At 39.7% G+C, this 16,091-nt stretch overlaps 1 protein-coding gene across 4 annotated transcripts in view; it reads right to left on the reverse strand.

The window, feature by feature from the left end:
- GPHN (gephyrin) overlaps positions 1–16,091 on the reverse strand; it is a 478,645-nt gene that overhangs the window by 55,487 nt on the left and 407,067 nt on the right. For all 4 annotated transcript variants that reach the window (XM_037031472.1, XM_037031470.1, XM_037031473.1 and 1 more), the window contains 3 exons: positions 13,186–13,244; positions 12,182–12,335; positions 904–1,025 (listed from right to left, as the gene is read on the reverse strand). In XM_037031472.1, coding sequence (XP_036887367.1) covers positions 904–1,025; positions 12,182–12,335; positions 13,186–13,244 — 335 coding nt within the window. The remainder of the gene's footprint in view (positions 1–903; positions 1,026–12,181; positions 12,336–13,185; positions 13,245–16,091) is intronic.

The raw sequence follows: 16,091 nt of genomic DNA on the forward strand, positions 1-16,091 counted from the left end.
AGAACCTCTCTGATCCCTGAGAAAGCACTCATCTCAAGGGGTGAAGGATCAAGGTATAATGAGCTACTCAGTGACAAGGCGGTGATGAGAGGAGGGCGATTATGGGTGATAGATACATCATGGTATCCACCACACAGGTCTGTCTCCTAGCTGTGTCTCCACCTGGCTGATATTTTGGAGTTACTAAAAGCAGGCCTACTTCTGGAGACCTGGAAACAGTGCCTGGTGAAAGATGGTTGAGTAGCAGTGTTGCATGGTGGTAAGTCTGTTCTTTTTGAGAAAGAACAGACTTACTTTTGATCACATGAAAGATATAGTTGGAGATTCACAGAAATATGTGGGGAATTTAGCAGAGGGATGAGTTAATTTAGTAAATATGCTGCTAGAGATGGACATTATAGTTAATGGGCTTCCCTTTGAACTTATAAGGGGGTGAAGCCTGGAGAAACTCAGATTACATAAGGATGCAAAAATAAATATAGAAGCCCTAGAATGCAATTGTGCTTAAAGTTCAAAGAATCAGTTAATGCTAATTTTGACATTCTCTCTTACTCTTCTCACCCATGTCTTCCCTATCTTTCTTGAAACAGTAAAAGTATGAACAGGAATAAAACACCATCACCATTAGTTCCACTAGGTCAAAGACAACACTATCAAAAGATTCCTATAAACTTAATATACTCGTAGGATAGCAACATATTTCTCCTACTGTAATAGGCATTCTAGGAACACGTCTGTCCCCCACAGACACAGCAGCTCCACAACTCTTGGGCTTCTGAAGAATGAAGATAAGTGAAAATTATGGTATTTAATTTTGGTTTCTTAAGCAAAAATACCACCTACTCAGTACTCCCAAAATTCATATTTGTACAAGAACAATTTAAAAATAAGTCCAATACTTACTTGTCTCCTACAATCCCCAAGTTGATTGTGGGGTAACCATGTTCCTGAATTGTGGCTAAGAGGGTTGAACGGTTGCTGTCTCGAATTTTTCCTGGTAAGAGGTCATCTTCAGGATTTAGCAGCTACAAACAAAAACAAAAACAAAAACCCACCACAAATTATTCTCTCAGGATAATACTGCCTATTGTTAAAGGAAAAAATAGATCTAGCCAACAGAGGTTAGTGTATCTAGCATCTATGACAGTATTTGGCACGTAGAAGATATATGCTCTAAGGGTCTTTGAATAATTATTGAATGTCTAGGAAAATGAAAAAATGGTGTTGCAAAAATTTAAATGGTGACTAAACAGAAGGACGAATATCATCCCAGCTCTGGCTTATTCGACACTAGTCTCTGGAGATGCTGGTCTTCCCAGTGATTGCTTCCTAGGGCAAACTACATAAAAGAACTTCAACTTTAACTCCCAATAGTATTTTCCAATTTGTCTTTCATTGAGACCATTTGAGGTGGAGACTGTGGGACATGATAGTCTCGAGAATGATCACTCATCTTTTCTTTCAAGCTTTTGATCTCTTTTCTGAAGAGGAGTAAACAATACCTAAGAAGTTAAACTTATCTGAAGGAGAAAGAGACAGATGTCTTATCTCTTTATTAGCAAACTTGAACAAGTAATACTTATTTATAAATATAATGGCATGAACTCTGAACTGAATCGCCCTTTAGAGATTTAATGTCTAATATCATATGTCTGTAAGGAAAATATAAGATGCTTCTTCTATGTTAGGATGCTCCAGTTAGACAGTTGTAGCAGAAGGAGCTGAGGATCCAGATAAGGTTCAAATTAAAGTTGCACAAACATATTATGACTTAATTTCCTCATTTATAATATATTGGAGTGAACAAATGTAGCTTTATAGTAATAATACAGATAGATAGTATAATAATTAATAAATAATAATACAAGAATAAACTGTCTCATGTACTCACAACTGTAAACCTACTTTTGCCTATACGGTATAGTAATAATAACTACCTTACTATAGTAGTTGGTAGGATTAACTGAGATAGTGAATACTCCATTAATATATCATAAGTGATATGCTTTCTCTTCTTTATGATATGGTACTGAAAGGGCACCTATTTCGCCCTAATTGTTCTCATACTGTTTACTCCTAGATGCTCATATAGATTAAATTAGTTTCTAATGTGAATGTGGATTTGGCCATATTAGATTGTAAAATACTTAAGAGCAGGGAGTCTTTACAAACACACATGCACACACACAACACACAACTTTAGTTTCATATATTAATTTTAAGATGCACTTTGATTTCATAAATATAAAATGAAAAAAACTATACATTCAAAGTGAGAAAAATCTGGAATATTATCTTAGGAGGTTGAATACAAGCCTGTACATTTAGATGTTCAGGCTGTTCATAAAGCCAATACTCAGGCTGCATATCTCACTTCTCCCAAACAATAACCTCTAGCTCCTTCATTCTTCCTTTTGACTCATGTGGCCGGACCTTTGGCTTTACGTTGGAAAAGTAGTAGCTTTGCAACAAACTGTCCCCTTGTAATAGCTGGAGAAAAACTCTGATTGTCTTACTTAGGGTCGCCTGGGAGTCTTTTCTTCATGTGCTGCACTAATCTAACTTAATCAGAGGCCGTGTGCCATTGCAACCCACTCTCATTATTAGTCACTGGCTGAGCTTGAAAAATTGTTATTGCAGTGCCAGTGTAGATTAATTTTCTGATCTCAGTTAACATACTGTTAATGAAATTATTATAACTTTATAAAGGCCAGGGCTTGCAGCTCTCTAACTCTATTAATGAAATAACTTGTTTCAGATAGAAAACTGCGTGCTTATATAATTTTTTCCCACAACATGGTATAGACCACCAACTAAGTAAGATTCCTCTGTTATTAGTGTGTTTTCTGTCATGCATGCTCCTCTCTGCTATTTTGCTGTAAACAGTTCCAGAGATAACAGAACAATTAGAGATCACAGGAAAATCAGTTATTGTCTGTAAAACTGACACAATGAAATAACAGCTAGTTAAATGAGGGGATGGGATTGATAGTGTATTTTAAGTATTTTCAAAGAAAGCATAAGGAATTGAATGGAAAATTACCAGGCTGAATATGCTGCAATAGAAAAAAGTTACAATATTTCTTCCCCTTTAAAACTGAATCTTAATTTCTGATATTATACTTCTGGTCATCTCTGGAATGATGTCTGAAACTTATTACAGCTAAAATACAAAATAAATAAAATACAAAGTAGTTGTAGGGACAGTGCACCAACCACAAGGAACAATATTTCACAGAGAAGTTAAACTGCCTTTGAAGAGCGAGACTCCTGGCTCTGGGTTCAGGATGGTGGACTACGGAGATCTTGAGCTCTCGGTCTCTCACTGACACCAACACTACAACTATATCATAGCTACTACCTCTGAGAACTACCTGAAGACCAGCAGAAAAGATTTTCCACAACTATGGATATTTTTTAAAAAGCCACACTGAGACAGGTAGGAGGGGCAGAGACTCAGTCTAGTTAGACCCACCAGGCCCCTACTCCCTGTGCAGTGACTCACAATTGGGAGGGTATCACAATGGCAGAGGTCTACCCCTTAAGAGTGAGGGGTCAGAATTTCAGCCTGGGGGTCCCGTACCAGGAAGAGGAGCCCCTATAACATGTGGCTTTGAAAACCAGCAGGGGTTAGGTCTGGGAGAGCCAAAGGGCTGCAGGACACTAACGCTGCGCGCTTCCCAAGTCCCAGAACAGAGGCAGCAGTTTGAAAAGCACCTGGGTCACAGGTAAAGGTGATACACTGACTAATTTTAGGGCATCTGCTGCAGGGACAGGGATCTGTTGGAACTTTCTCCAGAGTCTGAAGTGCTGGTGGGCACTATTTATTTCCCCCTTTTACTCTCCTTCCATCTCCGTGGTCTGATGCTGGCAGGTGCCATTTCTGACACTCTCCATTAGCCTTGCTAACACCGTTCACCTTACCTCGGTACTTCCCTGAGGACCCGCACAGGACCCAAAGTGGTTCCTAACCTGCCACACCCGGCTGGCGGCTTCAGTCAGCAGGAGCACACAGCAGGGTCTGTGGCCAGCCACACCAAAGGCCCGCCCTCCACACCACCGTGCCTGAACAGGTGTGGCCAGGCCTCATAGCCAGCCTGCCAACACCAGCCTCTCCTGACAGTGCGTTCAGAGCAGTTGTGGCCCAACCACAACAGAAAACCTATCAATAATCACTTTAAATGTAAATGGACTAAGTGCTCCATTCAAAAGACATGGGGGGGGGGGCGAATGGGTAAAATAACAGGACCCTTACATAGGCTGCCTACGTGTGACTCACTTCAGATAGAAAGACACACAGAGACTGAAAATAAAAGGATGGAAAAAGATATCACAAAAAAATGGAAACGAAAGCTGAGATAGCAATATTTTTACCAGACAAATAAACTTTATAACAAAATCTAAAGAAGAAACAAAGGACCCAGAAATTCCACTCTGGGCACTTATTCAAAGAAAACGAAGCAAGTAATTCGAAAAAGATACATGTGTTCATCATGGCATTATTTACAATAGCCATGATATGGAAGCAGCCCGGGTGTCCATCAATAGATAAATGGATATGTAGGAAGTTATACACACACACAACGGAATATTACTTATCCCTGAAAAAGAATAAAACCTTGCCATTTGCAACAACATGGATGGACCTAGAGGGTATTATGCTAAGTGAAGTTAAGTCAAAGGAAAACAAATACTGTATTATCTCACTTACATGTGGACTCTAAAAAAACTAAACAAATGAACAAACAAAACAAAACAAACAGATTTGTAGATAGATACAGAGAACAAACTGAAAGTTGCCAGAGGATTGGGAGGTGGAGCAATTGGCAGAAAGGTGGAGGGGATTAAGAGGTACAAACTTAAAACACAAATACGTCACGAGGATGTAAAGTACAGCACAGGGAATACAGTCAGTAATATGACAGTAACTTTTATGGTGCCAGGTGGTTACTTCTCACGGTGCTCACTCCATAAAGTATAGAGGTGTCAAATCACTGCTGTACACCTGAAACTAATGAAATATCGTGTGTCAACTAAACTTTCATTAAAAAGAACTTTACATTCTAGAATGAACAAGAAAAACTAAATAAAACATAACCCATGGTCCCCATATCTTGTTACTTTCCTAGCTACCACATGTTCAGTTTTGATTTCCCATTTCTGTTGTCAATGGTACCACTGTCTTCTCAGCTTTCAAACATTTAACTTTGATTCTTCCCCCCCCTTTGCAGTCCACTATCTTTCCAAATGTCTCAATCATTAAGAATCGATATCCTCCTAATCGATATCCTCCTTGACCCAATGTTTTCATCCACTCTCTTATCAATATTGCCCATCCCCCAATTCCAGGCATTCAGTATGTCTGAGTTTCTGTAAAGGCCTTATAATTCACTATCTTGCTTATAAACTCCTTCCTTCTGAGAAACAAAACAGAAACATCAACTTGCAAGATAAACTGTATCAAACCACGATATATAACTCAAGCTATCTTATGTCGAATTGTTTTAGCAGAAGCTTGTTCAGACCTATATGCTTCAACATAAGACTGAACAAATAGAGACCATGGTTAAGTCTACATGGGCTCATATGCTGTAAAGATAAGACTAGTTCAGCAACTCACTTTTACAAAATCCGACTAGTTTCTGCCTAAAACTTACAAACTTTTACCTTAAACCCACCCCATGACAAACTCTCAAAATCCTGTACGCATCCTTCTGTAACTTGCCCTTTTTGAGACACCACCGAGACTTTGTCAAGGTGGTGCTCTCCCTGCTCAGAAACTCATCTATCTAGTTGTGGATGATCGACGAGTTTCCTTAGTTGCCCTTGTATTAGGACTTTGCCGGTCACTGAGCTCCCACCATGAGTTGGGCAGGAGTCCTTGCCGTCCGCAATTTCATGCTGGTTACACTGCACTTCACAGCGGTCTCTTGAGCCTCTTTGGTGGGGGATTCTCTATCTATGGTAACACATCTAGCACTTAGGCCAAAGTGAGCCATATGTATTTTGTTTGTTTTAAGAATACTGTTCCCAAGACTTTTCGGTTATCTGATTAAATTTGTCCTAATTTTTCTTTTCAGATCGTGGGAAAGACAGCTAAAGGAATGGGGGAAATTTTGAGGTAAAGGGAAGGCAAAATGAAGGAACCCTTATCTAGTTCAGTTTGACAAGTATTTTTTAGCTTTATTTTTTCCATAAAGGTCACCAGTGAGGTCATCTGGCAGGAGTGAGAAAGTAGGGCTGCTGCTGAGGTTTAAAGGAGCTGTCAAAGGCACAAATGAACTACGCCCTGCAGGAATGTACAGGAAATCAACAAGACAGTTATGTCAGAACTACTGAGCAACTCTTAAGTGCCAGGTTGATATCAAATGGCAGAAATTTGCCATGGTAATTTCAGTTTTATGAATTTTTTTCAGTAAGTTTTTCTGCTTGGGAGCAAAATTGTAGGTGGAGGATGGAGTCATCCAGTTTTGGTATTAACATAGGAAGCAAGGAATAGATTAAAGATGTGAAGTTATGTGAAGTGTTAGTGAGGCAACTTTAAAGTAGTGAGCCATGGTCTTCAGTCTAGACAAGAAGTATGATACAGCTTGAAGCAAGTAATGCACAATCTAACCTGATAGATTTCAGAGACTTCTATCGAAAAGTTGGAGAAATGAAATTAAGAAAGCTCTAGTGGGAAGCATTGTGGCATAGTGGGAAAAGTTATTCCAGCAAGACAGCTTAGCTATGAAACAAGGCTACAGCACTTACACAAAATACTTTACAAAACTGCTTTGTTTTTGACTGTCAATTTTCTGGGTAATTATAGAAGCCTCACAGTGTTACTTTACTTATAAAGCACATAGCAGCCCTGGGTTTAGTAGGTACTCCATTTCTTATTCTTTCTCTTTTTAGTGGGGAAAAGGATTTAAAGATTGTAGCTCTATAACAGCAATTGCTTGTGGAAGGCCCCAAATAGCATTACGTGAAGATTTTAGACAGACCGTATATATTTAAAGTTCAAACTTATTTGCACAGGCCTCTGCTATTGACAGGGGCCAAGAAAATTATAAAAAAATGAAAGAGAGAGAAAGAAAACTTGAATGAAGGAATGAGTTATAAAATATGGCTGAAGGGAACTGAAACAGAACCTTAAAAACTAGAAGACCAGCATCTACTAAAGGAATAATTATTGCCAGCACTGTAGGTAAGCAGATAACAAGCATGCAGTTTGACTTCTTGAAGACACTGGCAGCTGGCCAACTGCTGCCCAGTCTAGAGATCTGTGGTCACTATCTAAAGTTCTATGAATAAAGAGATGCTGTCATCAAGAGCCAAAATTAGAGAATACAATTGGGAAATATAAAGGGTGGTGAAGAGGAGGAAGATACACGTACAACTGCCTCCTAAGTGTCAACTTGCATCCCTTGCCTTCTATTTATACGTACTTCCTAGGTGACTTTAGTTAGTCTTGTGATTTTAAATACTATGTATATCCTAAAAAATGAAAAAACCCTACTATGTATATGCCAATAACTTCCAAATATACACCTTTAGCTCTGCTCTTTTTCTTAAGCTCGAGATTACATAACTTAATTGCCTACTCAATATTTCTACTGGGATTTCTGATAAGTATCTCAAATTTAACATGTCCAAAATAGAATCTCTGATTTCTACTGCCTACATCTTTTTCATTTGGGTAAATGACAACTATCTTTAGAATTGCTCAGACTGGAAAGTTTGGAGTTCATCTTGACACCTCACCGTCTCTTATATCCTACTTTGAATTCACTAACAAAACTTATTGTCTTTATCTTCAAAATATACCCTGGATCTGATTATTTCTCACCACCTCCACTGCTACCACTCTGGCCCAGATCACCTGCTGGAGTACTGCAGATCCTTCTAACCAGTCTCTCTGCTTTCTTCCTTTTCCTTCCTATGTAACATACCACATAGAAGTCAGAGTTAACATTTAAAAATTTAAGACATGTTATATTTCACATTATGTTTTTCTTCCTCAAAATGGGCTACTGAGAAAAAATGGGATTGTTTCTATGACCTCGCCAAGCTCCTCTCCTTTTACTTTGCTGCTTTCCCTTCTTCCCCTTTGTACTTCAGCCACATTGACCTCCTGGCTGCTCCTCAAACAGAACAAGCACACACCTTACCTCAGGGCTTTTCTGCTTGTTGTTCCTGCTGTTTGGAACACACTTCCCTTCACGTGACGTGTGCCCTCACTGCCTTCTGAGTCCCAGTTTAATTTTACCTTAGCAGTGAGGCCTGAGTACCCCATATGAAATAGGAGACTCTATCAATCAGGTCAAGACAGGAAAACCAAAACTCCTTGAGGTGGGAGAGGGGGATGGGAGAAATGGAAGGGGGTGGGAGAAAGGAGGATTTAATACAGGGGACTGGTTACATATTGGTTACTAAAGATCAGTAACTGCAGGAAGTCACCATAATACCCAGGGCTGCTGGGGGAAAGTGATGTTACTTAGAATTATATTCTAAGGAGATTCTATTTCTGGTAACTTCTTTCCACCTTCAAATATGTGAATGCACCCCAGTGGCAAAACCTAAGTGTTCCACAGCCTGGGAAATAGAGTTTTCAGGCTTCCAGCCTTATTGTTTAGGGAAGAGTGTAAAAGGGCTAATGTGGGGTAAGCTTCAACAGATATTTGGCATATACATCTTCTACTACCACTCTTTATCATCTGATCCTTTCTTTTTCTTCATTTCATTTACTATTTATTTGTTTATAGAAGATCACGCCCCCCACCAATCTCACCCACCAGAATATAAATTTTGTAAGAGCAGGGAACGTGTCTACTTTACATGCTGCTGTATCCCCAGCAGTCAGCGCAGTGCCTGGCATCAGCACAGCAGTCGACTAAGGGAAAGGATGGTGGGAGTGGTCTGCACTGGGAGAGAGGAGCATCTTATCACTGGTATTGTTTAAAATTGCCAGCGCATGGTGATAATAAAAAGCAGACTGACCTGTAGTCAGTTTCATCATTGGTTTCTAATTTTCTACAGATAATGCATCTGCAGAGTAAAGGATTAATGAAAAATTTATCCATCTCCAAGGATAAAATTGACCTTGGGTTGACTTTATAACTCTTGTCTCCTGAAAATTTGATAAAGATGAAATGTCAGCTAGGCAACATTTCTATGGTAACATTCACTAGGCAACATTTCTATGGTAAAAATGATAAAAAATACCTTGCATATGTACTGGAAGGAACTGTTATACACATAAACTATAAATACCTAGTAGCAAACTATAGCATTGGGTTTCCACAAACGTGGTAAGCCTTGTAACTGGGCATGTCTCTCGTGAGGCCCCTAGAAGCTGCCCAAGATCGCAAGAATACTAATTCTCGTTTAGGACATGGAGCCCTAAGTTGGTGGCTCCCATACTCTTCTAGTGAAATTCTTGTTCCCTTGCACCTGAACGTCATTTGAAGGACAGAGGAAATACTCTTAGATGTGCACTGCCAAGAAGACTGGTCCCACTGAAGNACTGGAAGGAACTGTTATACATAATTTATAAACTATAAATACCTAGTAGCAAACTATAGCATTGGGTTTCCACAAACGTGGTAAGCCTTGTAACTGGGCATGTCTCTCGTGAGGCCCCTAGAAGCTGCCTAAGATCGCAAGAATACTAATTCCCGTTTAGGACATGGAGCCCTAAGTTGGTGGCTCCCATACTCTTCTAGGGAAATTCTTGTTCCCTTGCACCTGAACGTCATTTGAAGGACAGAGGAAATACTCTTAGATGTGCACTGCCAAGAAGACTGGTCCCACTGAAGAACGCCTGCTGCCGCCCTGCTTGATGTTGAGTTTCCTTTCCAATATCAGAGTACACTGGTTCACAAGACAGTGTATTTACATCTTGTAAGTCCAATGTTTAGAAAAGAGAACCCCTGGGGGGAATTCCAGCATTTAATTAATTGTCCAAAAAATATTAACTGAACAAATGCATGACTTTGGAAACATATGCCTAAAATTATACAATTACTGGATAGCATTAACTAAATTTTAACACACACAGTTTGTTGAAATCAACAAGGGCAGTTGTGGTCTATAACTGTACTCCCCAAATTCTGATATGATTCCATTATCCTGAACAAGTTCATGTAGTCACAAAATATTGGGCAGGTTTTAAATATGGTATACACAGACATCTTGCATGGCATTCTTTGGTTTGCCTAAGGCCACCGTTCTGCTTACCAATACACCGCAGTGAATTCAGGAAGTGGACATTGTGACGCCATACACATCAGGGGAGATCAGAACTGATACCCAAGGAGAGTTGTGCTATGAATGACTGAAGAGACTTACCACACTGATAGACAAGTGCAATTTCTTTTAGCCTCTCTGAAAATAAATGAATAATATTTTTCTATTATTTGTGGCTATTTGAGGATCTCAAACCTTTAGGAGAGATACTATGCTTTATTTATCTCTTGTATCCCCAGTTTCCAGTATAGTGCCACTCACAGAGGCACCCAATAAACATCTGTTGAATGAAACTACATGATCATAGAGAACCATAATAACAGCTAATGGATTAGAATAGGGGAGGAATGTTGAGCTATGTCAAACCAGAGATTATAGAATTTATAAGCATTATTTCCTTGGAAAACCACTAATACAACAGGCCAGAGAAAGTAGAGGAAGGAGGTCATACAGAATCTATCAAAGCCTCTCCAAGGATTATCAAGTCTATGAGAGTCTATCAAATTCTTCCTTAGATTTCATAATGTAAATTTCTTCTCTATTTTCACCCTATCACCTTTCCCTACCAGCAATGAGTAGCTTATAAAAGAGTATAGAAGATAGATTTAAAAATATTGCCAATATACTTTGGGGATAACTGCAAATATTAGCCCAGCCCTACAAAAGCATCAGCACGAATACAAGAAATATAGCTGAAACAAAGTTTCAGTGTGGTAAGCCTAATAACTAGTTATTTATGAGTTTGCTCATTTTATTTAGTTTTCTCACTTAGATGTGCAAAACATATATATAAATCACAAATAATAGTAGTTCATTTGGTTCAAAATAAATTAGTTTCTGATACTAAACATAGTTGTCAGTTTTTTTCCTAGGGAACTTAAAACAACACTATGTAATCAACTGAAAAGAATGTTCTGGGTCAGTCACTAATTTTAGGGAATGACTAGTACAAATATACTAGGAAGTAAGCAAATCTAGAACGTTGATTTACCTCTCCATTAGCAAAACAAAATATTTTATTCTTTTTTTTTGTTCTTTCCAAAAGAACTATAAGGGTATACAGAGAACCTTGAAAATGTTCATTCCCAAGACAGGAAAAGATTATAAATAATAGTAACAAATGGCTTATTTTCAGAACAAAGTTAAAGCCAGAGAAGAAGGAGGAGGAGGAGGGAGAGAAGAAGGAAAAGGGAAAGAAATCCTGTTACTCTTTCTATAAATAATGTGTAAAGAAATTGATTTGAAAAAATCCCAATAGTTTCTGATTTTCATCTTGGGCTTTACATTTCCAGCAGACTCGCTTTTCAATATTCCTAATCTGACATCAGAGTCTCCAACTGAATTTCTGTATAACCCAAGCAGAACAGGAACAGAAAACTTTTCGAGAATTCTTAGAAAAAGACTGACTAAATTCCCCTCCCTAAGTCAGGGCTGAGATGACACTCTGACATATTCTAAACAGCATGCCACTAGAGATGCTATCTTTAGAGAAGAAAAAAACCCCCTAATTATCAAACCCTTCCTGGTGATAAAGATCACATGGGATTTTAGCAGGAAGAAGGCTAGCCCTGGTATCCCAATCCACTGAACTACTTCCTACCCAGAGGTGCCCTGTACCACAGAGGCGTGGGCACAATTCATTGTCCTAATAGACTGAGCACTGAGTTTGCACAGCTGAGTAGCTATAGCTCTCAGTCGACATTCTTATATTGTACTATGTGTGTGGAAAGGCCATTGGTTATAATATTTCCCTTTAATAAGTAAAAGGAATTACTTATATGTAATTTCTAGTTCTTCCTTCTCATATTCCGTACTTGAGCTATCCTGAAGCCGATTTTTATTTCTCTGTCATGGGAATGCGGTAATATCTATAGTCCACAATGCTCTACATACAACACAGATGTCAGAAACACTTTTATCTGAGAGTCCCATTCCGCCATCTCCTCTTTACCTCATTCCCTGTTGACATGACCGCAACCACCGGGAACTTATTAACTTCAACCTCCGTGACACCTACAGTTGCCAGAAGACCAATCTCTGAGGGGCCCATGTGGGTTCCTTTGGCCAACACGCATTCTCCTCTTTTAATGTCATGGCCAATGGGTCTGAAAGTCAAAGCAAAACCATAAGCACGATGAGAAAGAGTAATATTTTCTGAACTCAGAGGGAAACACTAGTGTCAGAGAAGGCGGACACTCGTGGGGAGAAAAATGGCAAGAGATGAGGCAGGAGTAGAATAAGGAAAAGAAGAGGTTCTAAAAACTCCATGCTTTTAAAATTAAAAATATTAAATATCACAGAAGACAGAGACAGAATTTGTATCATTATTGCGAAACAGGAATATGGTACTTCATATTTGAAAATGATTTTACAAATTGCTTTGTACCACATTGTTGTCAAAAACACCAAATGCAAACATTCTTTGATATAAGAAAAGAAATCATACAGCATTAGTGATAAAAAGTCTATAGCTTGTTAGTTTTGTGGTGAGGAGAATAATATTAATGAAATTGTATCTCATTAATAATTTCCATTTGGGCCCCTTAGGTTGGTCTAGTTATGCATCTGCATCAGTCCATTCACCTTGGCCTCTTGACATAGGGGTGGGAGAAGTGGAGCTGTGTCACAAGGAGATTTGAGCAAACTAGTGTGAATGAAATCAGGGTAAACATATTCCATTGTAAGAAAAATAATGTAAAGTATAAGCTCTACTTATGGTAGGCAGTGGTCTCATCTTTGCTTCGACTATTTCATTTGCCTTTACCATCTCCATGAAGATGTAGGCAAGGCAGACCTGGGATGTAGAATCCAGGAAATTCACTGTCCTACTTGTTAAAACCCTGAAAGCTAATGGTTTATTAACTGGGCTGTGGATTTATAATAGCCATGCTCTCCTAAGTTCAAGATCATGTAGGAACAAAAGTTAGCAACACATTCTATATGCTATGAACTTACCTGATATCTTGGCCTGGCCGAGCTTGCACCAGAATTCGGACTTCAAGTTCTTCAGTGCCCTATAATAAGAGGAATTTTTGTAATTTCAGATAAAACAACTTTATAGAGTTTCTGATCAATAAAATTTAGCTACTCAGATGCTTTTATCATCAGACAGGCCCACAATATATACAAATATAGAGAAACAGAAAATCATTTGCTAAACCCTTTGAACATGATGACTTTCTATCACAGATTCCTGCTAAATTAGGTTTGATGCCAAGGAATAAATACAGTATTTTCACACTTAAAAAATATATACCAATTAAAATACTGAGTCTTATTTGGTAAGTAGCCTTCTCAAGGAAAACTAATTATAGATATACAGGGCAGGGCAAAAGTAGGTTTATAGTTGTCCATATGGAAAATAATACACTTAATAAATAATGTGAGAATAAACTGTATTACACACTCACAAGTGTAAACCTACTTCGGCTCCACCCTGTGTATATATTTGGCTACCCTAATAGATGCAGTGAACGTGTAAGGAGATAACTTATCTCTTCTATCCCAAGAACCATGGGTTCAACACTATTCCAAGGTCCCCAAATTATCTGTAGACATTCCAGTGAAGGACTGATCGCTTGCCTGGTAGTCAATTTCTGTGAAGTAACAACGGCCATCAGTTTTTTACTGATGGGCTGTGAACAATATTGTGACAGTGCAACTGCATCTCGTCACCTGGCAGAGTCCGCGGATGCACGTGCTCTGCATCTCAATGCTCTGCTGGCTGCTGTGAGGGCATTAAATCTGCTGGGCAGTCCGAACAGCAAACAATGGGATCTGTATTCCAGGAGTTGATTTTATAACCCTGACATGTGGGAAGATGATACAAAAACCCCAGGTCAAAAAAGAGGGTGTCTCTCAGCATAGCCAAATTTTACGATATGTTGGACCAGGAGAATATTATTAACTCCAGCTTTTAAAATATGAGATATCTTAAATGTCTTCACAAAGCAATTAAGATGGCCAGTCATTAAAACCTCATTTGAGACTTCCACCAAGATGGAGGCGTAGGTGGAAACACTGTGCCTTCTCCCACAAACAAGTTTGAATACAACAAAGTTTGGAGAACAAAGACGCAGCCAAAGAACAGAAAATTCAACTATATGGAAGTCCGACAACAACCAACCCTTCAACTGGACTGGTAAGAGGGGCAGAGCCAGCAGTGGAGTGGGGACAGGCAAGAAAGATCCCCCGACCCCAGGCACCCAGGCAGCCCTGCATCAGGTGGACCCAGTGAGAGTGCGGGGCGGCAGGCTGGCTGCGGTCACACATTCATGTGCAGATAAACCAGCAGAGGAGTAAGCACTGGGATGGACCACACGGACCCCAGAGGCGAACTCAGCCACGGCGGGCTCATCATGGTCGCACATTCGCGCGCAGTGGGAGAGACCACTCGGGCCCCGGTGGCCGCCATTGCTTTCCTCTGACCCTGCCACCACATATAGCGTCACAACCCAGTGACCTGTGTTGCCCTGCCCTGGTGAACACCTAGGGCTCTGCTCGTCATATGTAACAGCCACAAACAGTCCGAAACATGGCTCAAGAAGAACTCAAAACCCCAGAGCCAATAACTCTAAGCGACCAGGAAATAGCAAACCTCTCAGATGCACAATTCAAAACACTGGTGATCAGGATGCTCACAGAACTGGTTGATTTTAGCCACAAATTAGAGGAACATATGAAGGCTAAACTAATTGAAATGAAGGGAGTGCACAGGAAACCAATAGTGATGGAAAGGAAACTGGGGCTCAAATCAAGGGAGTGGACCAGAAGGAAGGGAGAAATGACCAAACAGAAAAAAGTGAAGTTACAAGAATTCAAAAAAATGAGGAGAGGCTTAGGAACCTCCAGGACATCTTTAAACGTTCCAACATCTGAATTATAGGGGTACCAGAAGGGGAAAAGAAATAGCCAAGAACACACCAAGGCACATCATAATTACATTAGCCAAGACTAAAATAAAGGAGAGAATCCTAGAAGCAGCAAGAGATGAGGGGACAGTCACCCACAAAGGAGTACCCATCAGACTGTCAGCGGATTTCTCAAAAGAGACCTTACAGGCAAGAAGGAGCTGGAAAGAAGTATTCCAAGTCATGAAATCCAAAGACCTACATCCAAGACTGCTCTATCCAGCAAAGCTTTCATTTAGAATGGAAGGACAGATAAAGTGCTTCTCGGATAAGGTCAAGTTCAAGGAGTTCATCATCACCAAGCCCTTATTATATGAAATGTTAAAGGGACTTACCTAAGAAAAAGAAAATAAAAAATATTAACAGTGAAAGGACAGCAAACTCAGAGTTACTAACAACCACACCTAAAACAAAAGCAAACCAAGAGGACAGCTAGATCAGGAGCGGAACCATAGAAATGAAGATCACATGGAGGGTTAGTAACAGGGGAGTGGGAGGAGGAGAAGGGGGGAGAAGGCACAGAAAATAAGTAGCATAGATGGTAGGTAAAAAATAGATAGGGGAGGCAGGAATAGTAGGGGAAATATAGAATCTAAAGAACTTGAGACACGTGGTTATAAACTAAGGGGGGAGAATGGTGGGGAAGGGGGTGTGCAGGGTGGAGGGGAATGAGGTGGGGGAATAGAAGAACTGTAATGGTATGATCAATAAAATATATTTTTTAAAAAAACCTCAGTTGAAACAACTTTTTCTGATGGCTGATCCTCTGGTTTCAATAACTGCCACTAGTTTCAGTGGAATGAAGGCCTGATTAGACTAAAAAAGGTCCCGACGTCCTTCATTTCAGGCAACAGAGGGAGAACTGGCATGAATTTAATATTTCCAGGCTGTCATCTGGCGGCACACATTCTCCTGAAGTATAGATACTAGAGCCGAGTACCACTTGGTTCA

The sequence above is a fragment of the Sturnira hondurensis genome, unplaced genomic scaffold, assembly GCF_014824575.4.
Source record: "Sturnira hondurensis isolate 20B ecotype Veracruz unplaced genomic scaffold, ASM1482457v3 Scaffold0021143, whole genome shotgun sequence".
Lineage (NCBI taxonomy): Eukaryota > Metazoa > Chordata > Mammalia > Chiroptera > Phyllostomidae > Sturnira > Sturnira hondurensis.